The 22,235-nt window shown below is 39.3% G+C and overlaps 2 protein-coding genes across 2 annotated transcripts in view; one reads left to right on the top strand and one right to left on the bottom strand.

The window, feature by feature from the left end:
- Positions 1 to 1,308: 1,308 nt before the first annotated feature.
- Positions 1,309 to 15,338, top strand: PPID (peptidylprolyl isomerase D). Its single transcript, XM_050792613.1, has 10 exons — positions 1,309 to 1,524; positions 3,245 to 3,385; positions 5,116 to 5,222; positions 7,202 to 7,390; positions 8,730 to 8,852; positions 9,011 to 9,117; positions 11,187 to 11,328; positions 13,620 to 13,706; positions 13,798 to 13,840; positions 14,648 to 15,338. The coding sequence occupies exons 1-10, from the start codon at positions 1,440 to 1,442 to the stop codon at positions 14,734 to 14,736; spliced, it is 1,113 nt and encodes a 370-aa protein (XP_050648570.1). The 5' UTR covers positions 1,309 to 1,439; the 3' UTR covers positions 14,737 to 15,338.
- Positions 15,339 to 15,788: 450 nt separating this feature from the next.
- ETFDH (electron transfer flavoprotein dehydrogenase) overlaps positions 15,789 to 22,235 on the bottom strand; it is a 37,890-nt gene continuing 31,443 nt past the window's right edge. The window contains exons 10-13 of the mRNA XM_050792612.1: positions 21,220 to 21,388; positions 18,113 to 18,295; positions 17,630 to 17,851; positions 15,789 to 16,093 (exon numbers count right to left, since the gene is read on the bottom strand). Of these exons, the coding sequence (XP_050648569.1) occupies positions 15,930 to 16,093; positions 17,630 to 17,851; positions 18,113 to 18,295; positions 21,220 to 21,388 (738 nt within the window). The 3' untranslated portion in view covers positions 15,789 to 15,929. The remainder of the gene's footprint in view (positions 16,094 to 17,629; positions 17,852 to 18,112; positions 18,296 to 21,219; positions 21,389 to 22,235) is intronic.

Here is a 22,235-nt window from a genome sequence, read left to right on the forward strand (position 1 = left end):
TTAACCATAACCCTTCTAACTTTTACATATCCTAAGACCAGGTAGCAAATAGGGCAGGAGCCTTCATCTGGAGGGATGGTGGCAGTTCTGATAGGGGAAAATCAGCATTTGTCTTTCCTTCCAAAAAGCCACTCTGGCTGCTGCTGTTGACACAAGGCTCCTGGCTTTTGAGACATAATTTGAGTGCTGGATTCCAATACTTTTTACTTCCTCATAAGAAAAAAAAAATGTTAAGCATCTAAGGATATCTCATGCTTTATTGATAAAGTCAGTCTCAGGCTGAATCCAAATTGCTGAGCTCCAACAGAACTACAAGGCAAAGCATCTACACAGGGAATTGCCACTCTTCTCCAAAATCAGGCTTTATTAAGAGGCAAGACTATGTTCTCCTCATATATATATATACATACACACACATATATATGTAGAAAGTAAATATTTTACACAGATTCCCCATAAAGGAAAAGTGGGCTATAGTAATACAGTATTTTTTTTTTTTTTTTGCGGGGGACAGTGTCGCTCTGTCACCCAGTGTGGAGTACAGTGGCACGATCTCGGTTCACTACAACCTCCTCCTCCCGGGTTCAAGCGATTCCCCTGCCTCAGTCTCCCGAGTAGCTGGGATTACAGGCATGCACCACCAGGCCCGGCTGATTTTTTTTTGTATTTTTAGTAGAGACGGGGTTTCATCATGTTGGTCAGACTGGTCTCGAACTCCTGACCTCAAATGATCCGCCCGCCTCGGCCTCCCAAAGTGCTGGGATTACAGGCGTGAGCCACCTCGCCCGGCCAGATACAGTTTTATCAGGAATCAAAACTGTGCTCTCTTCTGGCCTCTCGGCTTTAGCTGTTTGGAGCGTTTAGTCTAATCCTTATCACTTACATTGTAATGTGAACATCAAATTGCAACGACATGGCAATAATAAGGCTCCTATTGGTTGGGTACCACCAGTTTGTGCCAGGCATTGCACTGATTCACGTCTTTAATCCTCAAAACGACCTTCCGAGGTCAGCGTTTTTATTCTCTTTTTCCAGACGAGCAAACTGAGTTTCTGAGAAATCACACCCAAGTCGGTGGCAGAGCTGACGCTAGCATGGGGCTGACTCCAAAGCTCTCCACGCCACGATGGTAGGAAAGACAACGAAACACAAGCGAGAAGAATAATGAGAAATGGGACCGTAACTTCCATGAAGTGAGAAGCCAGGAAGAGGTGGCGGAGGGTACGCGGTTCTCGCTACGAAGTCGCTCACGCGCTTTGAAACACCGCGCGGGGGAGCGGGGCGGTGTCGGAAGTCAGACCATGGCTTCCGGTCTCGCGCCGGAAGTGGCCGGTCAGCGTCGCTGCTAGTCTCCGGCGGAGACCAGCGCTCTGGAGTTTGAGGTGCCGGGCGGCCACGAGGTGCGGGGATCCTGCGTCCAAACGCGTCTGCAAGTCGAGATGTCGCATCCGTCCCCCCAAGTCAAGCCCTCCAACCCCAGTAACCCTCGAGTCTTCTTTGACGTGGACATAGGAGGGGAGCGAGGTGAGCGGAGTCTGACACTGGCGGAAAAGCCCCGAGAAGGCGGGGGTTCCCTGGATTTGGGAGATTCCAAGGGTGGAAGGCGGCTCCGGCCGGTGGCTGCTCAGTGTCGCGGAGGGGATGGCTGCCTAGACTGGTCCACCGGAGCAAGCCCGGGCATCTAGGGCTAGATCGATCCAGCGCCTTTGTATCAATGCCATCGGTCGTGCGGAAGTTTCTGGAAATTTCTAGTTCGGGAATTGTGGCGTCCTTTAGGTTTGCCTCTCCTGATTTGGTTACACTTCCATGCCACCTCTGCACTACCAAGTTAGCATGAAATAAGATTATTTTATGTTTGCAGTGGGACAGTTCAGAAAGCATATCCTGGGATATGCGTCTGCGGGGTCCCAGGAACTATATTTGCCACATGAGATAATATATCAGCACGTGCTGTATTATTTATACGTTAAAGGGACTTGTTTGCTTATTGCCTTTGCTTTATTACTGATTCTTAACTTAGAGGTCCATTCAGATGGGCCAGCATTTTCTCTTAATTTGCCATTGGGAAAATGCGCTCAACGTAGTGATGGTGTTGCCTAGGTTACATAGCCGCTCAGAAGTTCCTAAGGCCTGGTGAATTAAGGAGCGTGTTGCTTTGTAACTGGATTGGCCTTGTTCTGGAACATGTTAGAATTGCTGGCCAGGCAGTGTATTTGAATGCGTGTACAGGACACACACACGTTTACACGTACATTCAGTTTGTTGCAACTAGCTAGGGCTAGGTTTATTCTCACCTGTCTTACGTGCTGTCTAGAGGAGGAACTTTTACAGCTTTTGCTTCAGAGGCTGCACGAGGCAGTTTGCTCAGAGCACAAAGGCTGCAGGTATACATAACACGTGGCCAGTTCACCCATCCAAAGACTGTTTAATTTTCTCCTGTTGGTTGCTTGGTGATTGGAGATTCTCAGTACCTCTTGAAGAAATTATTCAGGATTTAAAACTATTTGTATTGAATGATATCTCTTACATGGTGCTAATCTTTTGGCTACTATAATTGGTTATGATCCTTGGTATGATGTTTCAAATCTGTTTATATACCTATATGACAGTAGGTAGACTAAATTTGAATATTAGAAAAATGACAATAAGATTCACTAATTCTACTAGTAAGTATATTCAAAGGAAATGAAGTTTGTATGTCAAAGAGGTATCTGCACTATTATAACATCTTTCATGATAGCCAAGATAATGGAATCAAACTAGGTTTCCATCTACAGATGGATTTTTTTTAATGTGGTATATGTGCATAATGGAGTACTAGTCACCCATAAAAAATAATGAAATCTTGTCACTTTTGACAATGTGAATTAATATGGAGGACATTATGTTACATGAAATAAGCTGAGCACAGGAAGACAAGTAACTGCATGATCTCACTTACATGTGGTTTCTAAAAAGCTGACCTTGAAGTAGAGAATGGAATGATGGATTTCAGGGGTTGGGTAGATGGTGATCACAAGAGACCTAATTTCAGTTAGAAAGGGGGAATAAATTCAAGAGATCTACTGTATAACATAATGACTATAGTTAGTAACAATGTGTTCTTGAAATTGCAAAGAAGAAAAATTACAATAAAAGGGAACTTGGTAATTCATGATTGATCTGCTACCATAATTATACCAACCTTTTTATCATTTGCCTATTTGGTTGTTTTGCATACTGACAAGATTTTCTTTTCTTTTAGTTGGTCGAATTGTCTTAGAATTGTTTGCAGATATTGTACCCAAAACTGCGGAAAATTTTCGTGCACTGTGTACAGGAGAAAAAGGCATTGGACCCACGACTGGGAAACCTCTCCATTTCAAAGGATGCCCTTTTCATCGAAGTATGTGTAAATTTTCTGAATCTTGTTATTCTTCACATAGACAAGTCCTGTTCTTTAGGAGTTAGGGAAGAAAACGCTAAGTAGGAAGTGAAGCTCAAAAAGTACTATTAGCTTCCCCATTTGAGGCAGTAACTCAGTTTCTTAAAGGTTAGGCTGTGCGAGGTGGAATTACTCATGGTACTAAGGTTTATCTGTAGAGAAATGGACTTCCCTGGCTTTACCCATCTTCTCATTCTTCTTCACTCTAAGATGATTTGATGGAGAAAGGAAGGCCATAGTCAGCCGAGCTTAGGTAGCTTCATTGCCTGGTAACAAAAAAGTTATGTGTAATTTTGGGACATGAGTGCTTGGGAAGGCAGCAGATTTGAAGATTCAGTGTTTTGGGCACATGGGTGATAATGTGGTCAAAATATGCCCTTTTCTACTGCTTATCAGACTTGGTAATGAATCATACTTTTGTTTAGTGATAATGGCTCTCCTAATAGACTGCAGGCTCTATGGGTTCAAGAACTGTATGTTTTCACCATTTTGTTTTCAGTGTCTAGTATAGTTATTGAGTAGGAACTCAGTAAATATTTGTTTAATAAATAGGCAAATAAGCAATAATCACATGAGCAATGTTTTTTTAAACGATTTATTAAGAAAAAATTAACTTTTTAAAAAGTATTTAAACTATTTACTTTCATGTTTAATAAAAACTCAAAATATGCTAATAAACTACATGCAGAAAATATTTAACATAGCAAGTGTGAGACTGCTGTCCTTAGAAAGGTCTGCCTGCAAGAGTAGCACTTGGTTGGAGTTGGGGAACTTGACACTTGAGCCATTTCCTAAATAGAGTGATTTACTCTGCCTAGTCTATTTGTACAAACATGAACGTGTGCTTTCTTTTGGGGAGTCTGGAATTTTGGTACATATTAGGTGGAGTGTGCCCAATAAATACCTTGGGTGCTGAGTGTCTAATTGGCTTTCCTGGGCAGAGATACTGTGTACATGTTGCTGCATTTTTGTTGCTGGGGGAAGTGTGTGTTCTGTGGCACTTCATGGGAGGGAGAAAGCATAAGGAAGCTTGCATATGGATTTTTCCAGATTCAGCCTGTGTCTTCGCCCTCATCATCTCACTGTGTATCGTTACCACTGTGATCCCACCAAATACTGATTTGTGTGAGCTCTAGGGTTCTCTGAACATGAAAGCAGTCTTGGTAACCTTTGACACAAAGTGATATATTTGCTGAAAATTTTCCATTAGGGCAGTACAAATCTACTGGGAATAATTGGTCTTTATTCAGCAGACATTGTTGAGTAACTAATATGTGTACATGCACATAGTTACGAGGATGTAAAACAATACAGTTGGTGTACTTAAGGACATCATTGTTTGCTGGAAGGGGCAGATCATGATGCCGTATGTTATGTAGGCAGAGTCAAGATACTGTGGGAGAAAAATTAGGACATAGAGCTTTGGGATTTTAGTGACAGTTTTATAGGGGAGGTATCATTTGAACCGATTTTCTGAATGTTAGCGGGGATCAGGCAGGGAAAGTAGGTTGGATTCAGACGGTGAAAAGCGTGACCCATTTGAAATTGCGGGGACGGGTGGGGAAGGGCAGACAGGAGAGTGACATGACTAGAGTAATGCACTAGAAAGTTGTGTTACACACATATCCATTAGTAAGCATTGCTAAAGGCATCCATGTCTCAGTCACTAATAGCCATTTCCTTTTTTGTAGTTATTAAGAAATTTATGATTCAGGGTGGAGACTTCTCAAATCAGAATGGGACAGGTGGAGAAAGTATTTATGGTGAAAAATTTGAAGATGAAAATTTCCACTATAAGGTAATGTTATTGCTGATAAAAAGATCATTATATATCTGGAATACTTGTTGGATTAAGACACCAAAAAACGTCTCAAGTGTGCTTACATTCTCCCATTTCTTGTAAAAGGAATCACTTTTGTAAATAACGGTTCTTTAATATGGAAAAGTTTTCATGCAGTAAAGATTTATTTAGCATTATTTCATTGTGATCCAGTTTTTATATGCTTCAGTTAAGCCAATGAGTTTTTACATGCGACCAGCATCTGGCAAAATTGTTTCCAGGAAAAATGTTTTCGTTGTTGGAAGGATGGTAACTTGTGCATCTTTATCCTTGAATTTGAAGAGCAACAAAACCATCACTAATATCCAGGATGTCAGGGGATTTGCACAATAGTAGATGTAGTTAAATGTCCAACCTCCTAAAGGACTTTAGTGGTGCCTGTGCCTTCTTATCTTCATTGTCCCAAGATGTAATGGGGGTATATTGCATCATTCAAGTTATAAGAATGGACATGTAAATACAAAAGTAAAGTGATATTTTTAGAAATAAGAAATATGAGCAAGGTTATTAGGATAATTTGAAAAAATGTCATCAGTCTTCCTGCCAGTGTCTATTGAGACTACAATTCTATGTGCAGCACTATCACTGGCACCAAAGGTTTATAAAAATGAAAGGCCTTGATGTCAAGGAATTTATAATCCTACCTCAGAGACAAGATTAAGATACATGGAACTACTGGAGGATAATGGTATATAAATAAATGCTAAATTGATTGAATAACCTTGCTTGTATGACGTTGCTAATACATACTGTCTGTATACTGTAGGAGAAAGATGTGATTAATGCAGTCTGAATTATTATGGAAGTCACTGAGGAGGAATGACTGGCTACATAGGCTGTGCAGACTGGGTCTTGCAAGGTGGCAACGTGGCTGAAATTTGGTTAGGCAGGAACCGTAGCATTGATGCAGAATTTAAAAAGGGACGTGGGTGAGGAAAGACACGTCAAGGAAATAAAGTTCTAGTTACTGTTGTACCAAAGGAAGCTACCAGAAGGATGAAAACTAAAGGTTATGTGATGATCAGGTTGATATAGAGAAAAGGGGCCTATAGACAAGATACATGGTTCTTGCTTTCTATAAACTTGGTGGCCTTAAAATCTGAATTTGATTTAGATTGAGGGGAGTAAAAGGCATTTTGGTGGGGTGGGGGGGTGTCGTGAGACATTATATAACATGAGAGTTACGGTGCGTGCACCAACAAGGAATACATTTAGAAAGCCTAGGAGATAAAGTGAAAAGGTTCAGAAATTGGGTTTCATAGATGCTTTGACAGTATTATGCCAAGGTAGAATTTTGATTTCAAGATGCATGCAGCAGTTTCTTTTGAGCACTCTCTGAAGAGTTGATTCATCTGGGATGAAAACCTAATCCAAATCCTGTATGATTTGGATTCTTTTGAGATTAGGAAAGTATCAAACTGAATGTCTTGGGTAAATTCAATATCCCATTACTGTTCCCAGTTTATTGATACGTAAAGGAAAACTCATACTGTAGGCATATTTATGAATTTGGAAGACTATTCAGATCCTCCCAGAAAAAAAGAGCATTCATCATAAAAAGGGCAAAATATATGACAAGAGTTTCATAATGCTGCATCTTCATTTTAAAGGTGAAGTATAAGTATCTTCTCATGGCCGGTTTAGAAATAAGCTTCCCCCGGACTATTGTTTCTGTCACCTATTTACTTTGATAAGGTTTTTTAAAGTTTAAAAAGTGATTAAGTGTGTCCCATGTTTTGTGAATTAAAGGTTGCAGTTTATAAAAAAAAGTAATTAAAAATGTCATAAGTGAAAAGTAAAAGAGAGTACAGTTTGATCTAAATGGTAGTATAGTGCACCTCAGTTTTATGTTCAGTAAAAGAACAGTTCAGACTAACACACGATTCAGAAAGAACACATCTAACCTTGGTTTTCTTTTAATGATTTTTATTCTACAGCATGATCGGGAGGGTTTACTGAGCATGGCAAACGCAGGCCGCAACACAAATGGTTCTCAGTTTTTTATCACAACAGTTCCAACTCCTCATTTGGATGGGAAACATGTGGTGTTTGGCCAAGTAATTAAAGGAATAGGAGTGACAAGGATATTGGAAAATGTGGAAGTGAAAGGTGAAAAACCTGCTAAAGTAAGTAAAAAGTTACAGTGAAACGCACTTATTATCTTAGTTGCTATCTTTTTTTTTTTTTTTGAGGTGGAGTCTCGCTCTGTTACAGGCTGGAGTGCAGTGGTGCAATCTTGGCTCACTGCAGCCTCTGCCTCCTGGGCTTAAGCTATTCTCCTGCCTCAGCCTCCAGAGTAGCAGGGATTACAGGTGCACGCTACCACACCTGGCTAATTTTTTTTGTATTTTTAATAGAGACGGGGTTTCACCATGTTGGCCAGGCTGGTCTCGAACTCCTGACCTTGTGATCCGCCCACCTCGGCCTCCCAAAGTGCCGGGATTACAGGCATGAGCCACCGTGCCCAGCTTATTAGTTGCGATATTAAAGAAATGTAAGTAAAAGGATCAGTGATTATTAGCTGGAAAAATGTTACAATAATTTTGGGTATAGGAGCCTGGATCTGCCACTTTTTTTTTTTTTTTTTTTTTTTTTACTTTTCTGCAATGGGAAAGACAATTAGGGTAGTTTTAAAGGAGATTTTTATTATTTCAACTTTCTTTTGGTTATCTTTGCTAGTTTACATTAAGCCTTCTTATACTTGCAAAACTTTTGAGTCGGTATGTATAGTAGTACATAGCAGCATGAGGATAATAAACCTAAAATCTTGTCTGGATTGTAGCATTAACTAGAGGCATGGCCTTGACCTCGTTACTTAACTTTTCCACACCTGTTTTCTCCTGTCTAAATTATTTATGGGTTTAGACTAGATTATCTCTGAAGACCCTTGTGTACTTAATGTCTGTGAATCAAAATGACCTTAATATTGGCTGGGCATGATAGCTCATGCTTGTAATCCCAGCACTTTGGGAGGCTGAGGTGGGAGGATCACTTGAGACCAGGAGTTGGAAACCAGCTTTGGCAACATAGTGAGAAGCTGTCTCTTAAAAAATAAAAAAGAAAAAGAAAAACCCCTAAATGACCGTAATACTACCCAGCCTAAGTGACAGGGTTGTGAGTGGTGAGTGGGAGTTGGAAGCTCAGTTACTTCTAGGAGGTAGGCTGTCACTCAGCGTGTGACGAGAATAGTAGTAAACCGGAAGCTCATGCCCCACCTGATGCCACTTACATAGACAGTGATAAAATTGCCAATTTATTCTGTGTTTATTGAGCTCCTAAGTAGCAGTAAAACGCTTATGTAAATGTAACATTGTCATATTAGTTGGAATGTATAAAACAGCATTATAGTAAATAAATGAGCCTCCTCACATAAATCTGTGGACAGTGTTGCACTGACTTCAGCTGTATAACTTATCTCTCATTATTATGATAGTGCACTTCTACAATTTAGGGTTATTTTTACAGTTGTGCATTATTGCAGAATGTGGAGAATTGAAGGAAGGAGATGACTGGGGAATATTCCCAAAAGATGGCTCTGGCGACAGTCATCCAGATTTCCCTGAGGATGCGGATGTAGATTTAAAAGACGTGAGTACTTGCAGATTAGTCAAACTTTAATTACTTTAGTAAGTGAAAATATTTAGTACTAAAAGTTTGAGTTTTTGTTTCAGTCTCTCATATGATAGAATCTAGCATTAATCTATATTACTTACTAAAATCCAACATTTTTGTATTTTTTTATACAGGTAGATAAAATTTTATTAATAACAGAAGACTTAAAAAATATTGGAAATACTTTTTTCAAATCCCAGAACTGGGAGATGGCCATTAAAAAATATGCAAAAGTTTTAAGGTAATATTATTTCTATCAAATTATTTTTAAGAAATTATAAATTGAATTATAAACTAAAATTAAGAATTGCTCATTATATTTTTTCAAATTACTTGTTGAATAAGCAGTTGTATTGAAATAGTTGCATTTCCTTTTTTTCCCCTCAGCTTATTTTGAGAAATTTCAAAAGACAAGTTGAAAGAGTAGTACATAATTATTCATATGTTTTACTTACATTCACCAGTTTTTAACTTTTGCTGTTTATGTTTTTACAGAACTGTTTTAATAGGAAGTTGTTGATACTGTGATACTTTACCCTAAGTATTTCAGCATGTATTTCCTAAGAAACAAAGACATTCTACATAAGTTCAATACCATTAAAACACCCCAAAGTAATATTGATAGGTAATATCAATCCATATTTAGGCTGGGCATGGTGGCTCACGCCTATAATCCCAGCACTTTGGGAGGCCAAGGTGGGTGGATCACCTGAGGTCAGGAGTTGGAGACCAGCCTGCCCAATATGGTGAAATCCCGTCTCTACTAAAAGTACAAAAATTAGCTGGGCATGGTGGTGCACACCTGTAATCCTAGCTACTCAGGAGGCTGAGGCACAAGAATGACTTGAACCCGGGAGGTGGAGGTTGCAGCAAGCTGAGATTATGCCACTGCACTCCAGCCTGGGTGACAGAGTGAGATTCTGTCTCAAAAAAAATAAAGTAATCCATATTCCAGCATCCCCAGTTGTTTCAATTTTTTAGAAAAATCCTGGGGCCAAACTAAGATTATATGTTGTATTTAGTGATAGTATCTCTTTAGTTACTTATGTTTCCTACCTCCCCTGGTTTTTTATTCATTTGCGTTTTTGTGGAGTCCAAGTCAGTTGTTTTTATAGACTTCCATCTGTATGTGTTTGTTTCCTTAAGATTAGTTTGAGGTGTAATATTTTGGCAAAAAGACTTAGGTGTTGTTTTGTATCACCTATGATATCACATCCTGAAGACACATTTCCCTTTGGCCTGTTTGAGTTCACACACGTGGTTAAAGTAGTGTCAGCCAGAAGCATTTGTTATGTAGTCTGAGGTAGTACTGTGAAATTGTGTGAATATCTAGTCCCCAGCAACCTTTCACCCAGTGGATCTTGGCATCATTGAAAATCCATGCCTGAATCTGTTATTATACTGATCTTCTAATTTTATCATCATACAGTTATTAACTAGCATTCTTCTGTTTGCAAGAGCCTCCTGCATATTTTCTAAGTATCACTGTAGACCTATGGATATTTTTCTTTTTCTTTTTATAGAAACAAGGCCTCCTTATATTGCCCAGGCTGGTCTGGAACTTTTGGGCCCAAGCAATCCTCCCTCCTCAACCTCCCAAGTAGCAGGGACTAGAGGATTTCTTATGGGTAGTTTTCAGTTCTGTTTGTCAGTACACTATTACTGTCATTCTTTTTCATGCCCAAAGGGTTCCAGATTTGTTCAGTGGAAGGCCCCTTTCCTTTGGCATGTGCCTATTAGTCTGTGAGCACTTGCTTGCTTTTTTGCACAAGATGTTCTAAGCTCATCTTGCCTTGCTTTCAGATCTGATCCAGCAGTTTTTCCAAGGACCTCTGATTTCTTTCAGAGAAAGGAAGCTTTAGAAACCAAATTCTGGGGGCCAAGTGTGCTCAGTTTCTGGGCCCTTTTCAGGGACAATGCAAAATCAACGCAATAGAGTTCTCCTTCATCTTTCCCCTATTGAATTCCCTTCTCCTATTATGAGAATCCTGGTTCCAAACATAATTATGTTGGAAAGTACATAGTGGAGACCTGAGTTTCAAAAATAGAAAAGTGTTACTAGTGCATAATTAGATTTGGGAATTGGTCTTACATTGGCCTCTTTGAACACTTTGGGGAAAAAAGTTGGAACAAAAATAATTTTTTTTTAAGCCTTCTTAAGAAAAATTTTAAAAAGTGTGATCATTAAGATTATTGATAGCATTTTTAGAGCTTTTTATATCAGAAATGACAACACTTCTGGACATACAGAAGAAGAGTAATTCCTGTTTATGTGGCCTTTCATACTGCTTTTATTAATGCGTTCTACAGATACGTGGACAGTTCAAAGGCTGTTATTGAGACAGCAGATAGAGCCAAGCTGCAACCTATAGCTTTAAGCTGTGTACTGAATATTGGTGCTTGTAAACTGAAGATGTCAAATTGGCAGGGAGCAATTGACAGTTGTTTGGAGGTAAGTCTGTTTAATCTTGAACTTTTTAAGTTCCAACTTTTTAAGTTGGATTAAGACTTAGTTTGAATAGTAGCAATTTTTATATATATTAATATATCTTATTGCATAGGACCTATTGAGGCTTAAGAAAACATTTTGTTTCTAAATATTTTGGACCCTCAATTCTTTCCCTGCATTCATTTTGCTTATAACTGTCACTCAACAGCCATGAAGATCCTTGCCTTTTTTTCTCGAAGCACATATATCAGCTCATGTATTTACTTAAGAGCACCTATTATATGTTAGGCATTGGAAGACAAAGTTAGGAATGATTAAGAATGTGGGTTATGGAGTCAGTCAGGTGTGGCTTTTCTTCTTCTTCTTTTTTTTTTTTTTTTTTGAGACGGAGTCTGGCTCTGTCGTCCAGGGTGGAGTGCAGTGGTGCAGTCTCGGCTCACTGCAACTTCTGCCTCCCGGGTTCAAGTGATTCTCCTGTCTCATCCTCCCGAGTAGCTGGGATTATAGGCGCATGCCACCATGCCCAGATAATTTTTGTATTTTTAGTAGAGACAGGGTTTCACCATGTTGGCCAGGCTGGTCTCAATCTCCTGATCTCAGGTGATCCACCCGCCTCAGCCTCCCAAAGTGCTGGGATTACAGGTGTGAGCTACCATGGAGTAGTTATAGAAAGTTATATAACATAATGTAAGGCATTTAGTGTAGTGCCTGGCACATTTTAAGCACCTAACAGAGACGAGTTATTTTAATTAAAAGATCCATACCCTCAAGAACCTTAATAAGTGATTCAGTTTCAATTTAGGTTCATCAGGACTTGTGTATGGAGAATGGGTTCTATTGGAACAGGTCATTTATCTTTAGGAGGGCCATCCAGGTATGCTAACTGATAAAGCTAGAAAGGTGGCAGTTTTACCTTCCTCAAATAGAGCAATTATGACTCTCTTCCCTGTTGTACAGTTTGAAAAGTTTTCCAAATGAAACATTTTAAGAATTTTACATATTAAGCCATGTACCTAGACTAGCTATGCTCAGAGCAAGTAGAACTAAAATGAGATCCTAATTTGGTAGGGTAGATGACATAAGGGATAGGAATATATTTAGAAGGGAGCATACAACAGAGGAAAAAACTTATCAAAAGAAAAGATGGGTCTTCACTCTGGGTTTCTTTTTTGTTTGTTTTTTTTGCTCTGTCACCCATGCTGGAGTGTAGTGGTGCAATCAAAGCTCACTGCAGCCTCAACCTCCTGGGCTTGGGTGATCCTCCCACCTCAGCCTCCTAAGTAGCTGGGACTACAGGCACTCGTCACCATACCCCGCTGAGTTTTACATTTTTTGTAGGATGGGTTTTTGCCATGTTGCCCAGGCTGGTCTCTTAACTCCTGGGCTCAAGCTGTCCACCCACCTTGGCCTCCTAAAGTGCTGGGATTACAGTTAAGAGCCTCTGTGCCCAGCCCGGATCTCTTTTTGACCTGTGAGGCAGATAATAAAATCTAAGTATGGGCCGTTAAAAGATGTTACATAAACAAAAGATAATTTTAAAATGTTTGTTCTAGGGGAGAGACCTGATGCATAAAGTCTTTTAGGTTAAAAGACCTTTTGTAAGAAAAAACCTAGGTTGGGTATGGTGGTTCATGCTTGTAATTCCAGCACTTAGGGAGGCCACGGCGGGTGGATTGCTTGATCCCAGGAGTTTGAAACCAGCCTGAGCAACATGGTGAAACCCTGTCTTAAAAAAAAAAAAAATTAACCTGGTGTGATGGCACATACCTGTAGTCCCAGCTACTCGGAGGCTGAGGTGGGAGAAGCACTTGAGCTTGGGAGGTTGAGGCAGCAGTGAGCTGTGATCAGGCCACTGTACTCCAGCCAGGGTCACAGAGGTGAGACCTTGTCTTTAAAAAAAAAAAAAACTTAAGAGTTTATAACTTAAGAGTTATTAAGTTATTAATGTTCCTAAAAAACTTACAATTCAAGTAAAAAGTATATACAAATTTTTCTTCAAAATGATTTTCTCTCATAAGTGTTAGTTCAGGCCTATTTGGGAGATTGAAACCACAGTGTGGGGAGCATACTGGAAACTGGTAGAGAAATGTCTTTCTCCCCCATGTCCATTCAGTGCCCTCTGCTGACAAAACTTACTGCCCACTGGCAGAGGAGAGCTATTTGCAGGTTTCAGCTCCATTTTCACAGAGCAGTGAAGGATGGGTTTGGAGTTGATAGGCAATGAATTGAAATCTGGCATATAAGCTTAATACGTAATAATTTGATATAAATACTAGCTTTATACTTTTTTGTAGGCTCTTGAAATAGACCCATCAAATACCAAAGCATTGTACCGCAGAGCTCAAGGATGGCAAGGATTAAAAGAATATGATCAAGCATTGGTAAATCTTGTTCCAAATGTTTAATTTTTTAAAATAGACAACTACCTTTATAAATCATACACCTAACTTAAATGTTTTTTTCCAATTAAAGGCTGATCTTAAGAAAGCACAGGAGATAGCACCAGAAGATAAAGGTAAGTTGGCAGCTTGTGTAGTGAAAGTTAGTTTTGTTATTTAAAAATGTATCCTCAGGAACCATTGTTCACTTTGCCAGATTTTAGATGTTTGTTCAAAAGATATTACAGAATGCCTGCTGTTGGGCCAGGCGTTATCATACAGCAATGAACAAGACAGTCAAAGTCCCTGTCCTCAAAGAGCTTACATTCTACTCCCGCTCAAGAATATACTAGTTTTTCACGTTATTTATTCTTCAAGTTATCATCTCTGTAGTTTTTTGTATGTCTAAATACTGTTTGTCTTATGGTATCCTTTGAGACTGTTCCTATTCTGGTTATTCTAGTCGAGAGCTCAGCATCGTAAGACACAGTATTCATGGTAAATTTAACATTTGGGACCATTCTTCAAGCTGAATGTAGCCATAACCTTAGTACTGAAGTACTGGTTATATGTTTTAGGAAACTATGACAAAAATAAGCTTGTTTTTCAAATAAACCAACTATGAATAGTGACACTAGATCTGGATATTACAAAATGTCTTTGGTCTCTTATTACTAAAATGAAACAAGGGAAGCAGTTACCGTTCCCTAATGTAGAGGGAGAAAGCAAGTCTTGATGTGCTTGAGTTCTCTCAGTTGACAGTCCTCTAAAATTACGTTGAATTTCTGTTGTTTGTGAGATTGCTCAGATTTTCTGTTACTAGGGCTTACTTACTTTATGGAGAAGTTTTTTCAAGGGGTAGTTAACATTAAAACAGTTTGTTGGTCACCATAATTTTTTTGGCTATTTTGAGAAATAACTCACATTGCATATTTCTTTGACAGCTATCCAGGCGGAACTGCTGAAAGTCAAACAAAAGATAAAGGCACAGAAAGAGAAAGAGAAGGCAGTATATGCAAAAATGTTTGCCTAGAAACGATTCAGTTTTGCTTATTGTGTGTTGATTGTGTAAATGCAATAAGAAAATGTAAAGGTTTTTGTCTATTAATATGATCCCTAATGTGTTTCTTTTGACACCTTAGTTCCTCATTGTTTACAGTTTAGGAGTACTGATAGGGGTTCATGCTTAATAAACGTGTCACAATACAGTCAGTAAAGTGGTTTTGTTTGTTTCTTTGAGATGGAGTCTTGCTCTGTCACCCAGGCTGGAGTGCAGTGGCGCGATCTCAGCTCACTGCATCCTCTGCCTCCCGGGTTCAAGTGATTCTCCTGCCTCAGCTTCCCAAGTAGCTGGGATTACAAGCATATGCCACCACACCCAGCTAATTTTTGTATTTTTAGTAGAGACAGGGTTTCACCATATTGGTCACGTCACGCTGGTCTTGAACTGCTGACCTCGTGATCTGCCCCTGCCTTGGCCTCCCAAAGTGCTGGGATTACAGGTGTGAGCCACTGTGCCCGACCAAGTAAAATGTTTTTTAAAATGGTTATCTGCATTATTCATAAAGGATAATGGTGTCCAGTCTTTTTAAACTTGTAAAGACACATCTTATTGAATAAAGAGATGACAGTTTAGTTTGTATATTGTTTCCTTCAATTCTTTGATGTATCTGTGGTTGGATGATGCTAAGTTTTCATGCTTATAGATAATACGCACACACACAAACACACAAACTTGTTCAGGGATGGGCATACTTTTTCTGCAAGGGCCAGATCATAAAGTTTTTAGGCTTTGTGGACCATGTAATCTGTCATACCCACTCAACTCTGTGGTTGTAACTCAAAATCAGCCATAGACAATGTGTAACCAATGGGTATGGCTGTGTTTCAATAAAACTTTGGTCTAGAATATATATTGATTTTTATATTTGAATACTTAACATTGGCAAGTCAAATGTAAAGTCCAGTAGTGAATTTTGCTCTTGGTACTGAATCTCTGAAGAACTGAAGAGGTAGGAAGATGCTGCGTTCTTATAAAGTTTATTTAAAAGAAATACTCATAATTTTTTTATGGGACAATCTTAGATATAGTATAAAATTTTTATTTCATAATCATTCTGTGTATATTCTGTTCAGTACTATGCAGAAAGACATTTTGACATCTGTTAATCTCTAAACATTTTAAAGTTAGCTTGCCATACTTTAAAGAAACTGGTTAGCTGCAGTTTACATTCCATTGTAAGCAGGTCCTCCTCCACCTTCAGGTACCACCCAGTTAATATTCTGACTTGGATCTTTAATATCACATGTTTTACAGTGCACACAGTTCTGAGCATTTATCTGTAACCGAAATCCATCACCTTGTTCCACAGGTACAAATTCATAAACTCCTGAAAAGTAAAAATAAATCATATTGAAGTGCCTAACTTTAAAAATGTTTTAAATTCAAAAATAGAAATTTGAAGAAAGAGTAGCCACAGAAACCTTAAAGGTTGCTTTCTGAATGCTGACCCACAGAGGGTATTATGAAGACCTTGGTGCATTGCTGTTGATGTGAGTAGAAATTACATGTACATAATAAAAGGAGGTACAGCAGTACTCGGCTGAGTTGTCTCACTATCAAGGGTACTCGACACTCAGTGTTTGAGTTCCACACAACCTCGAAGTTCTCCCTTATTCACAGTTGTCCTCTCTCCACAGAGGACAAGTTCCAAGATCCCCAGTACCTGAAACCTCAGGTAGTACCCAACTGAACGCTGTCATTCAGAAGACATTTCTGTTCTGTATTTCACCCACAAATGTGATGCCTTTTCCATCTTAAGGAAGCACTTGCCACACTCTGGCCATAACTTCTACAGTTTGAGGTCCAACAGCAAAATGCACAAATTTCTTTTTCCTCTTTCACAGAAGATACAGTCTTATGTAGACCTTAGCAACCTCAGCATAGGATTTTTTTCTCTATAGAGAACTTTCTCCTTTTCACTTAAAGGAAGCACTTCATGGCATCTCTGAATTGTCAGCATTACTACTCTTGCGTTGTGGGGACATTTTTAAGAGTTACTGGACAGAAGCATGATACTGTGACAGTCAATCTGATGATAACTGAGATGGCTACCAAGTGACATAACGAATGTTATGCATGAATATGCTGGACAAAGGGATAATTCACATCCAGGGTGGGACAAGCCAGAATGGTACACAATTTAAAACTTAACGTGCACAATTTAAGACTCGAGAATTACTTGTTTCTGGAATTTTCTTATTTTCAGACCATGGGTGCCTGGGGGTAAGAGGAGCCTGATGGTACAGCTAAAAAACCAAATTAGATCCAGTCCTTAGTAACCTCAGGGAGTTTAAAACCCACTGTAACGACAAAAGTCAAAAGACCAAGTCACACTATCGCTGCTTTTGTGAATGTACTAGTTTTCAAGTATCTGAGTACTATTTTGTTCTACCATGTCATTTGAGATCTCGTTCCTACTACTGTAATTTCAGTTGAAAGCTCAGCACTAAAAGAATATTCATGGTGAATTTAAAGTTTCAGAGCATTTTTTGGACTGAATGTAACCATAATGTGTTATTCTAGCACATGCACCCAAATACGTACAGTTGAGCTGCCCATACGTACAGAAATGACTTTAAATAGTCACATGAACATGCAAAGAGAGGTATTTCATCTTCAAGAATCTTCATCTTAGTCTGAGCCGTACACAAAGGGCTTTTTTTTTTTTTTTTTGAGAAATGTCATCTGAACTAGGCTTAACAAAACCAGTAGTTAAAAGTATAAGTTTCCTAAAGGAAGCCGGAGGAAGTCATTTACAATTTCTAAGCAATGGAAGGAGATACAGAAATCAGTTTTTAAAAGAACAGAATCACATTACTAAAATGTTTAAAGCAAATATTTAGGAATGGATGGAAATTATTACCTGCAGGACAGAATCGCTGCTCGGGCCCATCATATATCGACAGATTTCTCTTTACAGGTATACTGTCATCCCTTAAGGTTAAATGTGCCGGCTGGTCATGTTCATGATTAGTACCACTCAGAGCCACAGATGACAAGAGGTCAAAACTGATCTGTCCATCGGGTTTTGGATACTCAATAGGTGTACAATCCTTGGCTGGCTTGAGCCGTTCAAAGTCAGAACCTTCAACAATTTTGAGGGAAATGCTTAACAAAATATAATTTTGAAGTACTTTTTCTTAAGCCTATTTGTATAAAAACTTCAAAATGTTATTACACGAAAGAAATACGACTAGCCCTCAAGTAATAATATACTGTTCTTAGATACTAAATTTATAATTTCTCCAAGCAAGTTTAAAACATTAAAACGATCACTTTGTCAAATTAATGGATCCCATTCATGATTTTTTAATGATCATGTTACTCATACTCTCATTTGAATTACCTTTATGTTTCAGAGTCCATGGCTCCATTCCTCTCAATATCCAGTAAAAGATTCCAGTGTAAATCATCCCTCCATATACACCCAGTACTCCATGGCAAGACGGTCTTATATTTCTAACAGAATATAGCTCTTTCCATACCCAGGAGTTCTTCAAATTGTCTTCATATTCAGTTACATGGAGTCCTTTTATTGAAAACATGAAATGTTAGTGCGAAACTGCCCAAATGTGCATAAAATACGCTAAAGTATTTTGCTACTTTGATACCTGATGAGTGAATTTTTTTTTTTTTTTTTTTTTTTTTGAGACAGGGTCTTGCTCTGTCACACAGGTTGCAGTACAGCGGTGTGATCATGGCTCACTGCAACCTCCACCTCCCAGATTCAAGTCATCCTCCCACCTTAGCCTCCTGAGTAGGTGGGACTAGGGGCACATGCCACCATGCCCTGCTAATTTTTGTATTTTTGGTAGAAAGAGGGTTTTGCCATGTTGCCCAGGCTGGTCTTGAACTCCTGAGCTCAAGTGATATGCCTGCCTTGGCCTCCCAAAGTGCTGGGATCACAGGCATGAGCCACCGCACCTGGCTGATGGTGAATATTCAGTAATTTTTAAAAACATGGTCCACACTGAAGACTCTCATGTATAAATGTTGGCATCTTCCACAAAGACAACCATTAGATACAGATGTTATTAATAGGCAGTAAGGCATTTGATTTCTTATATTGGTAGCATGGAAAATTAGTTTAAAATTTTAGTGAAACTGAGAAGCTTTAAGATAAAAAGTTCATGCCAGGCGTGGTGGCTCAAGCCTGTAATCCCAGCACTTTGGGAGGCCGAGACGGGTGGATCACGAGGTCAGGAGATCGAGACCATCCTGGCTAACACAGTGAAACCCCGTGTCTATTAAAAATACAAAAAAACTAGCTGGGCGAGGTGGCGGGCGCCTGTAGTTCCCAGTTACTCAGGAGGCTGAGGCAGGAGAATGGCGTAAACCCGGGAGGCAGAGCTTGCAGTGAGCTGAGATCTGGCCACTGTACTCTAGCCTGGGCGACAGAGCGAGACTCCGTCTCAAAAAAAAAAAAAAAAAAAGAAATAAAAAGTTCATGCTACCTGTAACAGTGAAAAAATTTCTTAATTTACAACTCTAAACTATTTCTACCTGCTATGGGTTGAAATATGTCCCCCAAAAAATAGGTTTTGAAGTCCTAACCTCCAGTACCTTAGACTGTGACCTTAGTAGTGGCTGTAGATATAATTAGTTAAGATGAGGTCTACTACAGTACAGTGGGTCTCTAATCCAATATGACTGGTATGCTTAGAAGAAGAGACAGAACTGGGCACAGTGGCACTAGCCTGTAATTTCCAGCTACTTGGGAGGCCAAAGTGGGAGGGCAGCTGGAGCCAAGGAATTTGAGATTGCAGAGACCGAGGATTGCACCACTGCACTCCAGCTTGGGGAACAGAGTGAGAACCTGTCTCTAAAAACAAAAACCCACCACTTCATAGAGAAAACTCAGTGCTTGCACTTAATATTTAAGAGGACAAATTGGTTCCCTTACGGCCTTTGGTGGATTCCACATGACTTCTTTTTCCAGTTATTGTTTCCTGTTCTGACTCCACTCCCCTTTTCTTTAGGCTTTAACCCTCAATCTAGTCTTTGGTGATATACTGGCTCCAGTATTATCTATGCGTGGTACTATATGCACATGATACAGTTCAGGTATGGCTGGTGGTCCAACAAGGAATGATACTTGACAAGAAAATCAGAAAAAAACTTCTACCCAGTCCCTGCACTCCATCTCGGCTATTCCATTCTCCCTGAAGTGCCCTTTGCCCTTTCTGTTTTCCACTTCATCTCCCCATGCTAGGCCTCCATTCCTACAAAGATTTGAAGGCATAACCTGGTTACATATCTCTAACTAGAGGAACATATACTGGGGATTCTAAGAAATAAGACTCATTTATCAAGTATCTATGGAGTCGCTACTGTGTGCCAGGTGTTTAGGATTCACACTAAGCAACACCCCTAGTCTCTTGGAGTTTTCATCCAAGTGGCAGAAGATAAAAAGGTGATAAATAAGTAAATGATACAATGTACCAAAAGGTGGAAAATGTGCTAGAAAAGGCCATTCAAGGGGAACTGGGTGGGTGTGCGCTGTGTGTTGTGCGTTAATTGGTGTGGTCAAGGCAGAACCACTGTGAGTGCTACTTAAACAAAGGCAAAGAGAACAAAGGAGCCAGCCGTGACCAAAGACCATTAGGTGAGAGTGCTTGGCATGTTCCGGGAACTGTAAAGAAGCCAGTGTGGCTGGAGTTGGTAAAGGGTCTTTTTAGGTTAAAGGTTTACTGAGGTATAAGTGCTGGCTGTTTCTCTCCACCACAGCAGAAGAGTCATATACCTATACTTACAAAGCTTGCTGAAGAATAGGTAGCTAATTCTGCCTTCTGCAAAGGTGTTCTATTGATACTTTAGTATTTGGGAGGTATCTTAATTGTGTATATTACATGTATGCAATATAAATATGTGTGCAATATAAATGCAGTATTTTCATATTTGTAATAGTTTCTAACTATGTGGGACACTACTGGTACTTCTTTTTTGTGTGGGGGGGATGGAGTTTTGCTCTTGTTGCCCAGGCTGGAGTGCAATGGCATGATCTCAGCTCACTGCAACCTCCACCTCCCAGGTTCAAGCGATTCTCCTGCCTCAGCCTCCCAAGTAGCTGGGATTACAGGCACCTGCCGCCACACCCAGCTAATTTTTTTCTATTTTTAGTAGAGACGGGGTTTCACCATGTGGGCCAGGCTGGTCTTGAGCTCCTGACTTCAGGTGATCCACCTGCCTCAGCCAACCAAAGTGCTGGGATTACAGGCGTGAGACACCGTGCCCGGCTACCACTCTTACTCTTTTACTTTTTTGATGTGAATAAAACAGAACATTGTAGTAAAAAATCACCGACTGTAATTACTGAGGTCATGTAGTTTTCTTTGCATAGCATGCTTCTTAATACTTCTAAAGTGACAGATGCAATACAAATCTTTGAATGTCAATTGAAATACACGTAACCCAGCAATTTTCTTTTTTCTACTTTACACAGGAATTTCTTACCTATTGTCTTTGATTGGAGATTTTCACTAGTTAGTTGATTAAAAATAGATTCTGCTGCTAAAATTCCACTTTTCATTGCTGTGTGAGTACCTTTGATCTTGGGAACATTCATAAAACCAGGACTACAACCAATTAGTAAACCACCAGGAAAGGTGAGTTTCGGTATAGACTGAGGAAAGAAAGATTCAGAATACATTTGTTAGCTCAAATTAAACAAACACAACAGAATACTCCAAATCAGTCTTAAAGTCTTCTAGAGCTGTAGGGAAAGGTTGAAAAATAAATACATGAAAATGAATTGAGCAAAGGAATAAAACAGAGCAAGGGCAGTTTTCTTCTTCCTGCCCTAAGAGTGAGCATTAGGACTATGACTATTTTTCTGTGAGAGTTTTTCTTTTTTCCTCCTCATAACTAATCTACATGGGACAGACTTAGGACTGAAGCATCAATATGTTTTAAATAGAATGTTTTATTTATAGATATCCATGTCATAGTTAAAATATTCTCTAAACCTGAATGCTGTTATCTAAATTGTGATTTGCTTGCAAATCAAAACCACAATGAGACATCATTTCACCCTAGTTAGAATGGCTATTATCAAAAAGACAAAAAAGATTCTGGTGAGGATGTGGGGAAAACTCACACATTGTTGGTGGGAATGTCAATTAGTACAACCATTATGGAAAACAAAGCTACAAACGGAACTACCATATGAGCCAGCAGTCCCACTATTGGGTATATATCCAAAAGAAAGCAAGTCAGTATGTGGAAGAGATATCTGCACTCTCATATTTATTGCAGCACTATTCACAGTAACTGCCAAGATACAGAATCAAACTAAATGTCCATCAACAGATGAATGGATCAACAAAAGACGGTATATATATATACACAATGGAATACTATTCAGCTGGAAGAACGAATGAAATATTGTCATCTGTGACAACATGGATGAGCCTGGAAGACATTATGTTAAGTCAGTCAAGCACAGAAAGATAAACATCCTATGCTCTCAC

This window comes from Macaca thibetana, chromosome 5 (assembly GCF_024542745.1).
Source record: "Macaca thibetana thibetana isolate TM-01 chromosome 5, ASM2454274v1, whole genome shotgun sequence".
Taxonomy (NCBI): Eukaryota; Metazoa; Chordata; class Mammalia; order Primates; family Cercopithecidae; genus Macaca; species Macaca thibetana.

Bases quoted from the DNA above. Each gene is read 5' to 3' on its own strand.
- PPID (XM_050792613.1), top strand. From the start codon at position 1,440: ATGTCGCATCCGTCCCCCCAAGTCAAGCCCTCCAACCCCAGTAACCCT. The intron at 1,525-3,244 runs GTGAGCGGAGTC...CTTTTCTTTTAG, and splicing joins GGACATAGGAGGGGAGCGAG to TTGGTCGAATTGTCTTAGAA. The intron at 13,707-13,797 runs GTAAATCTTGTT...TTCCAATTAAAG, and splicing joins AAGAATATGATCAAGCATTG to GCTGATCTTAAGAAAGCACA.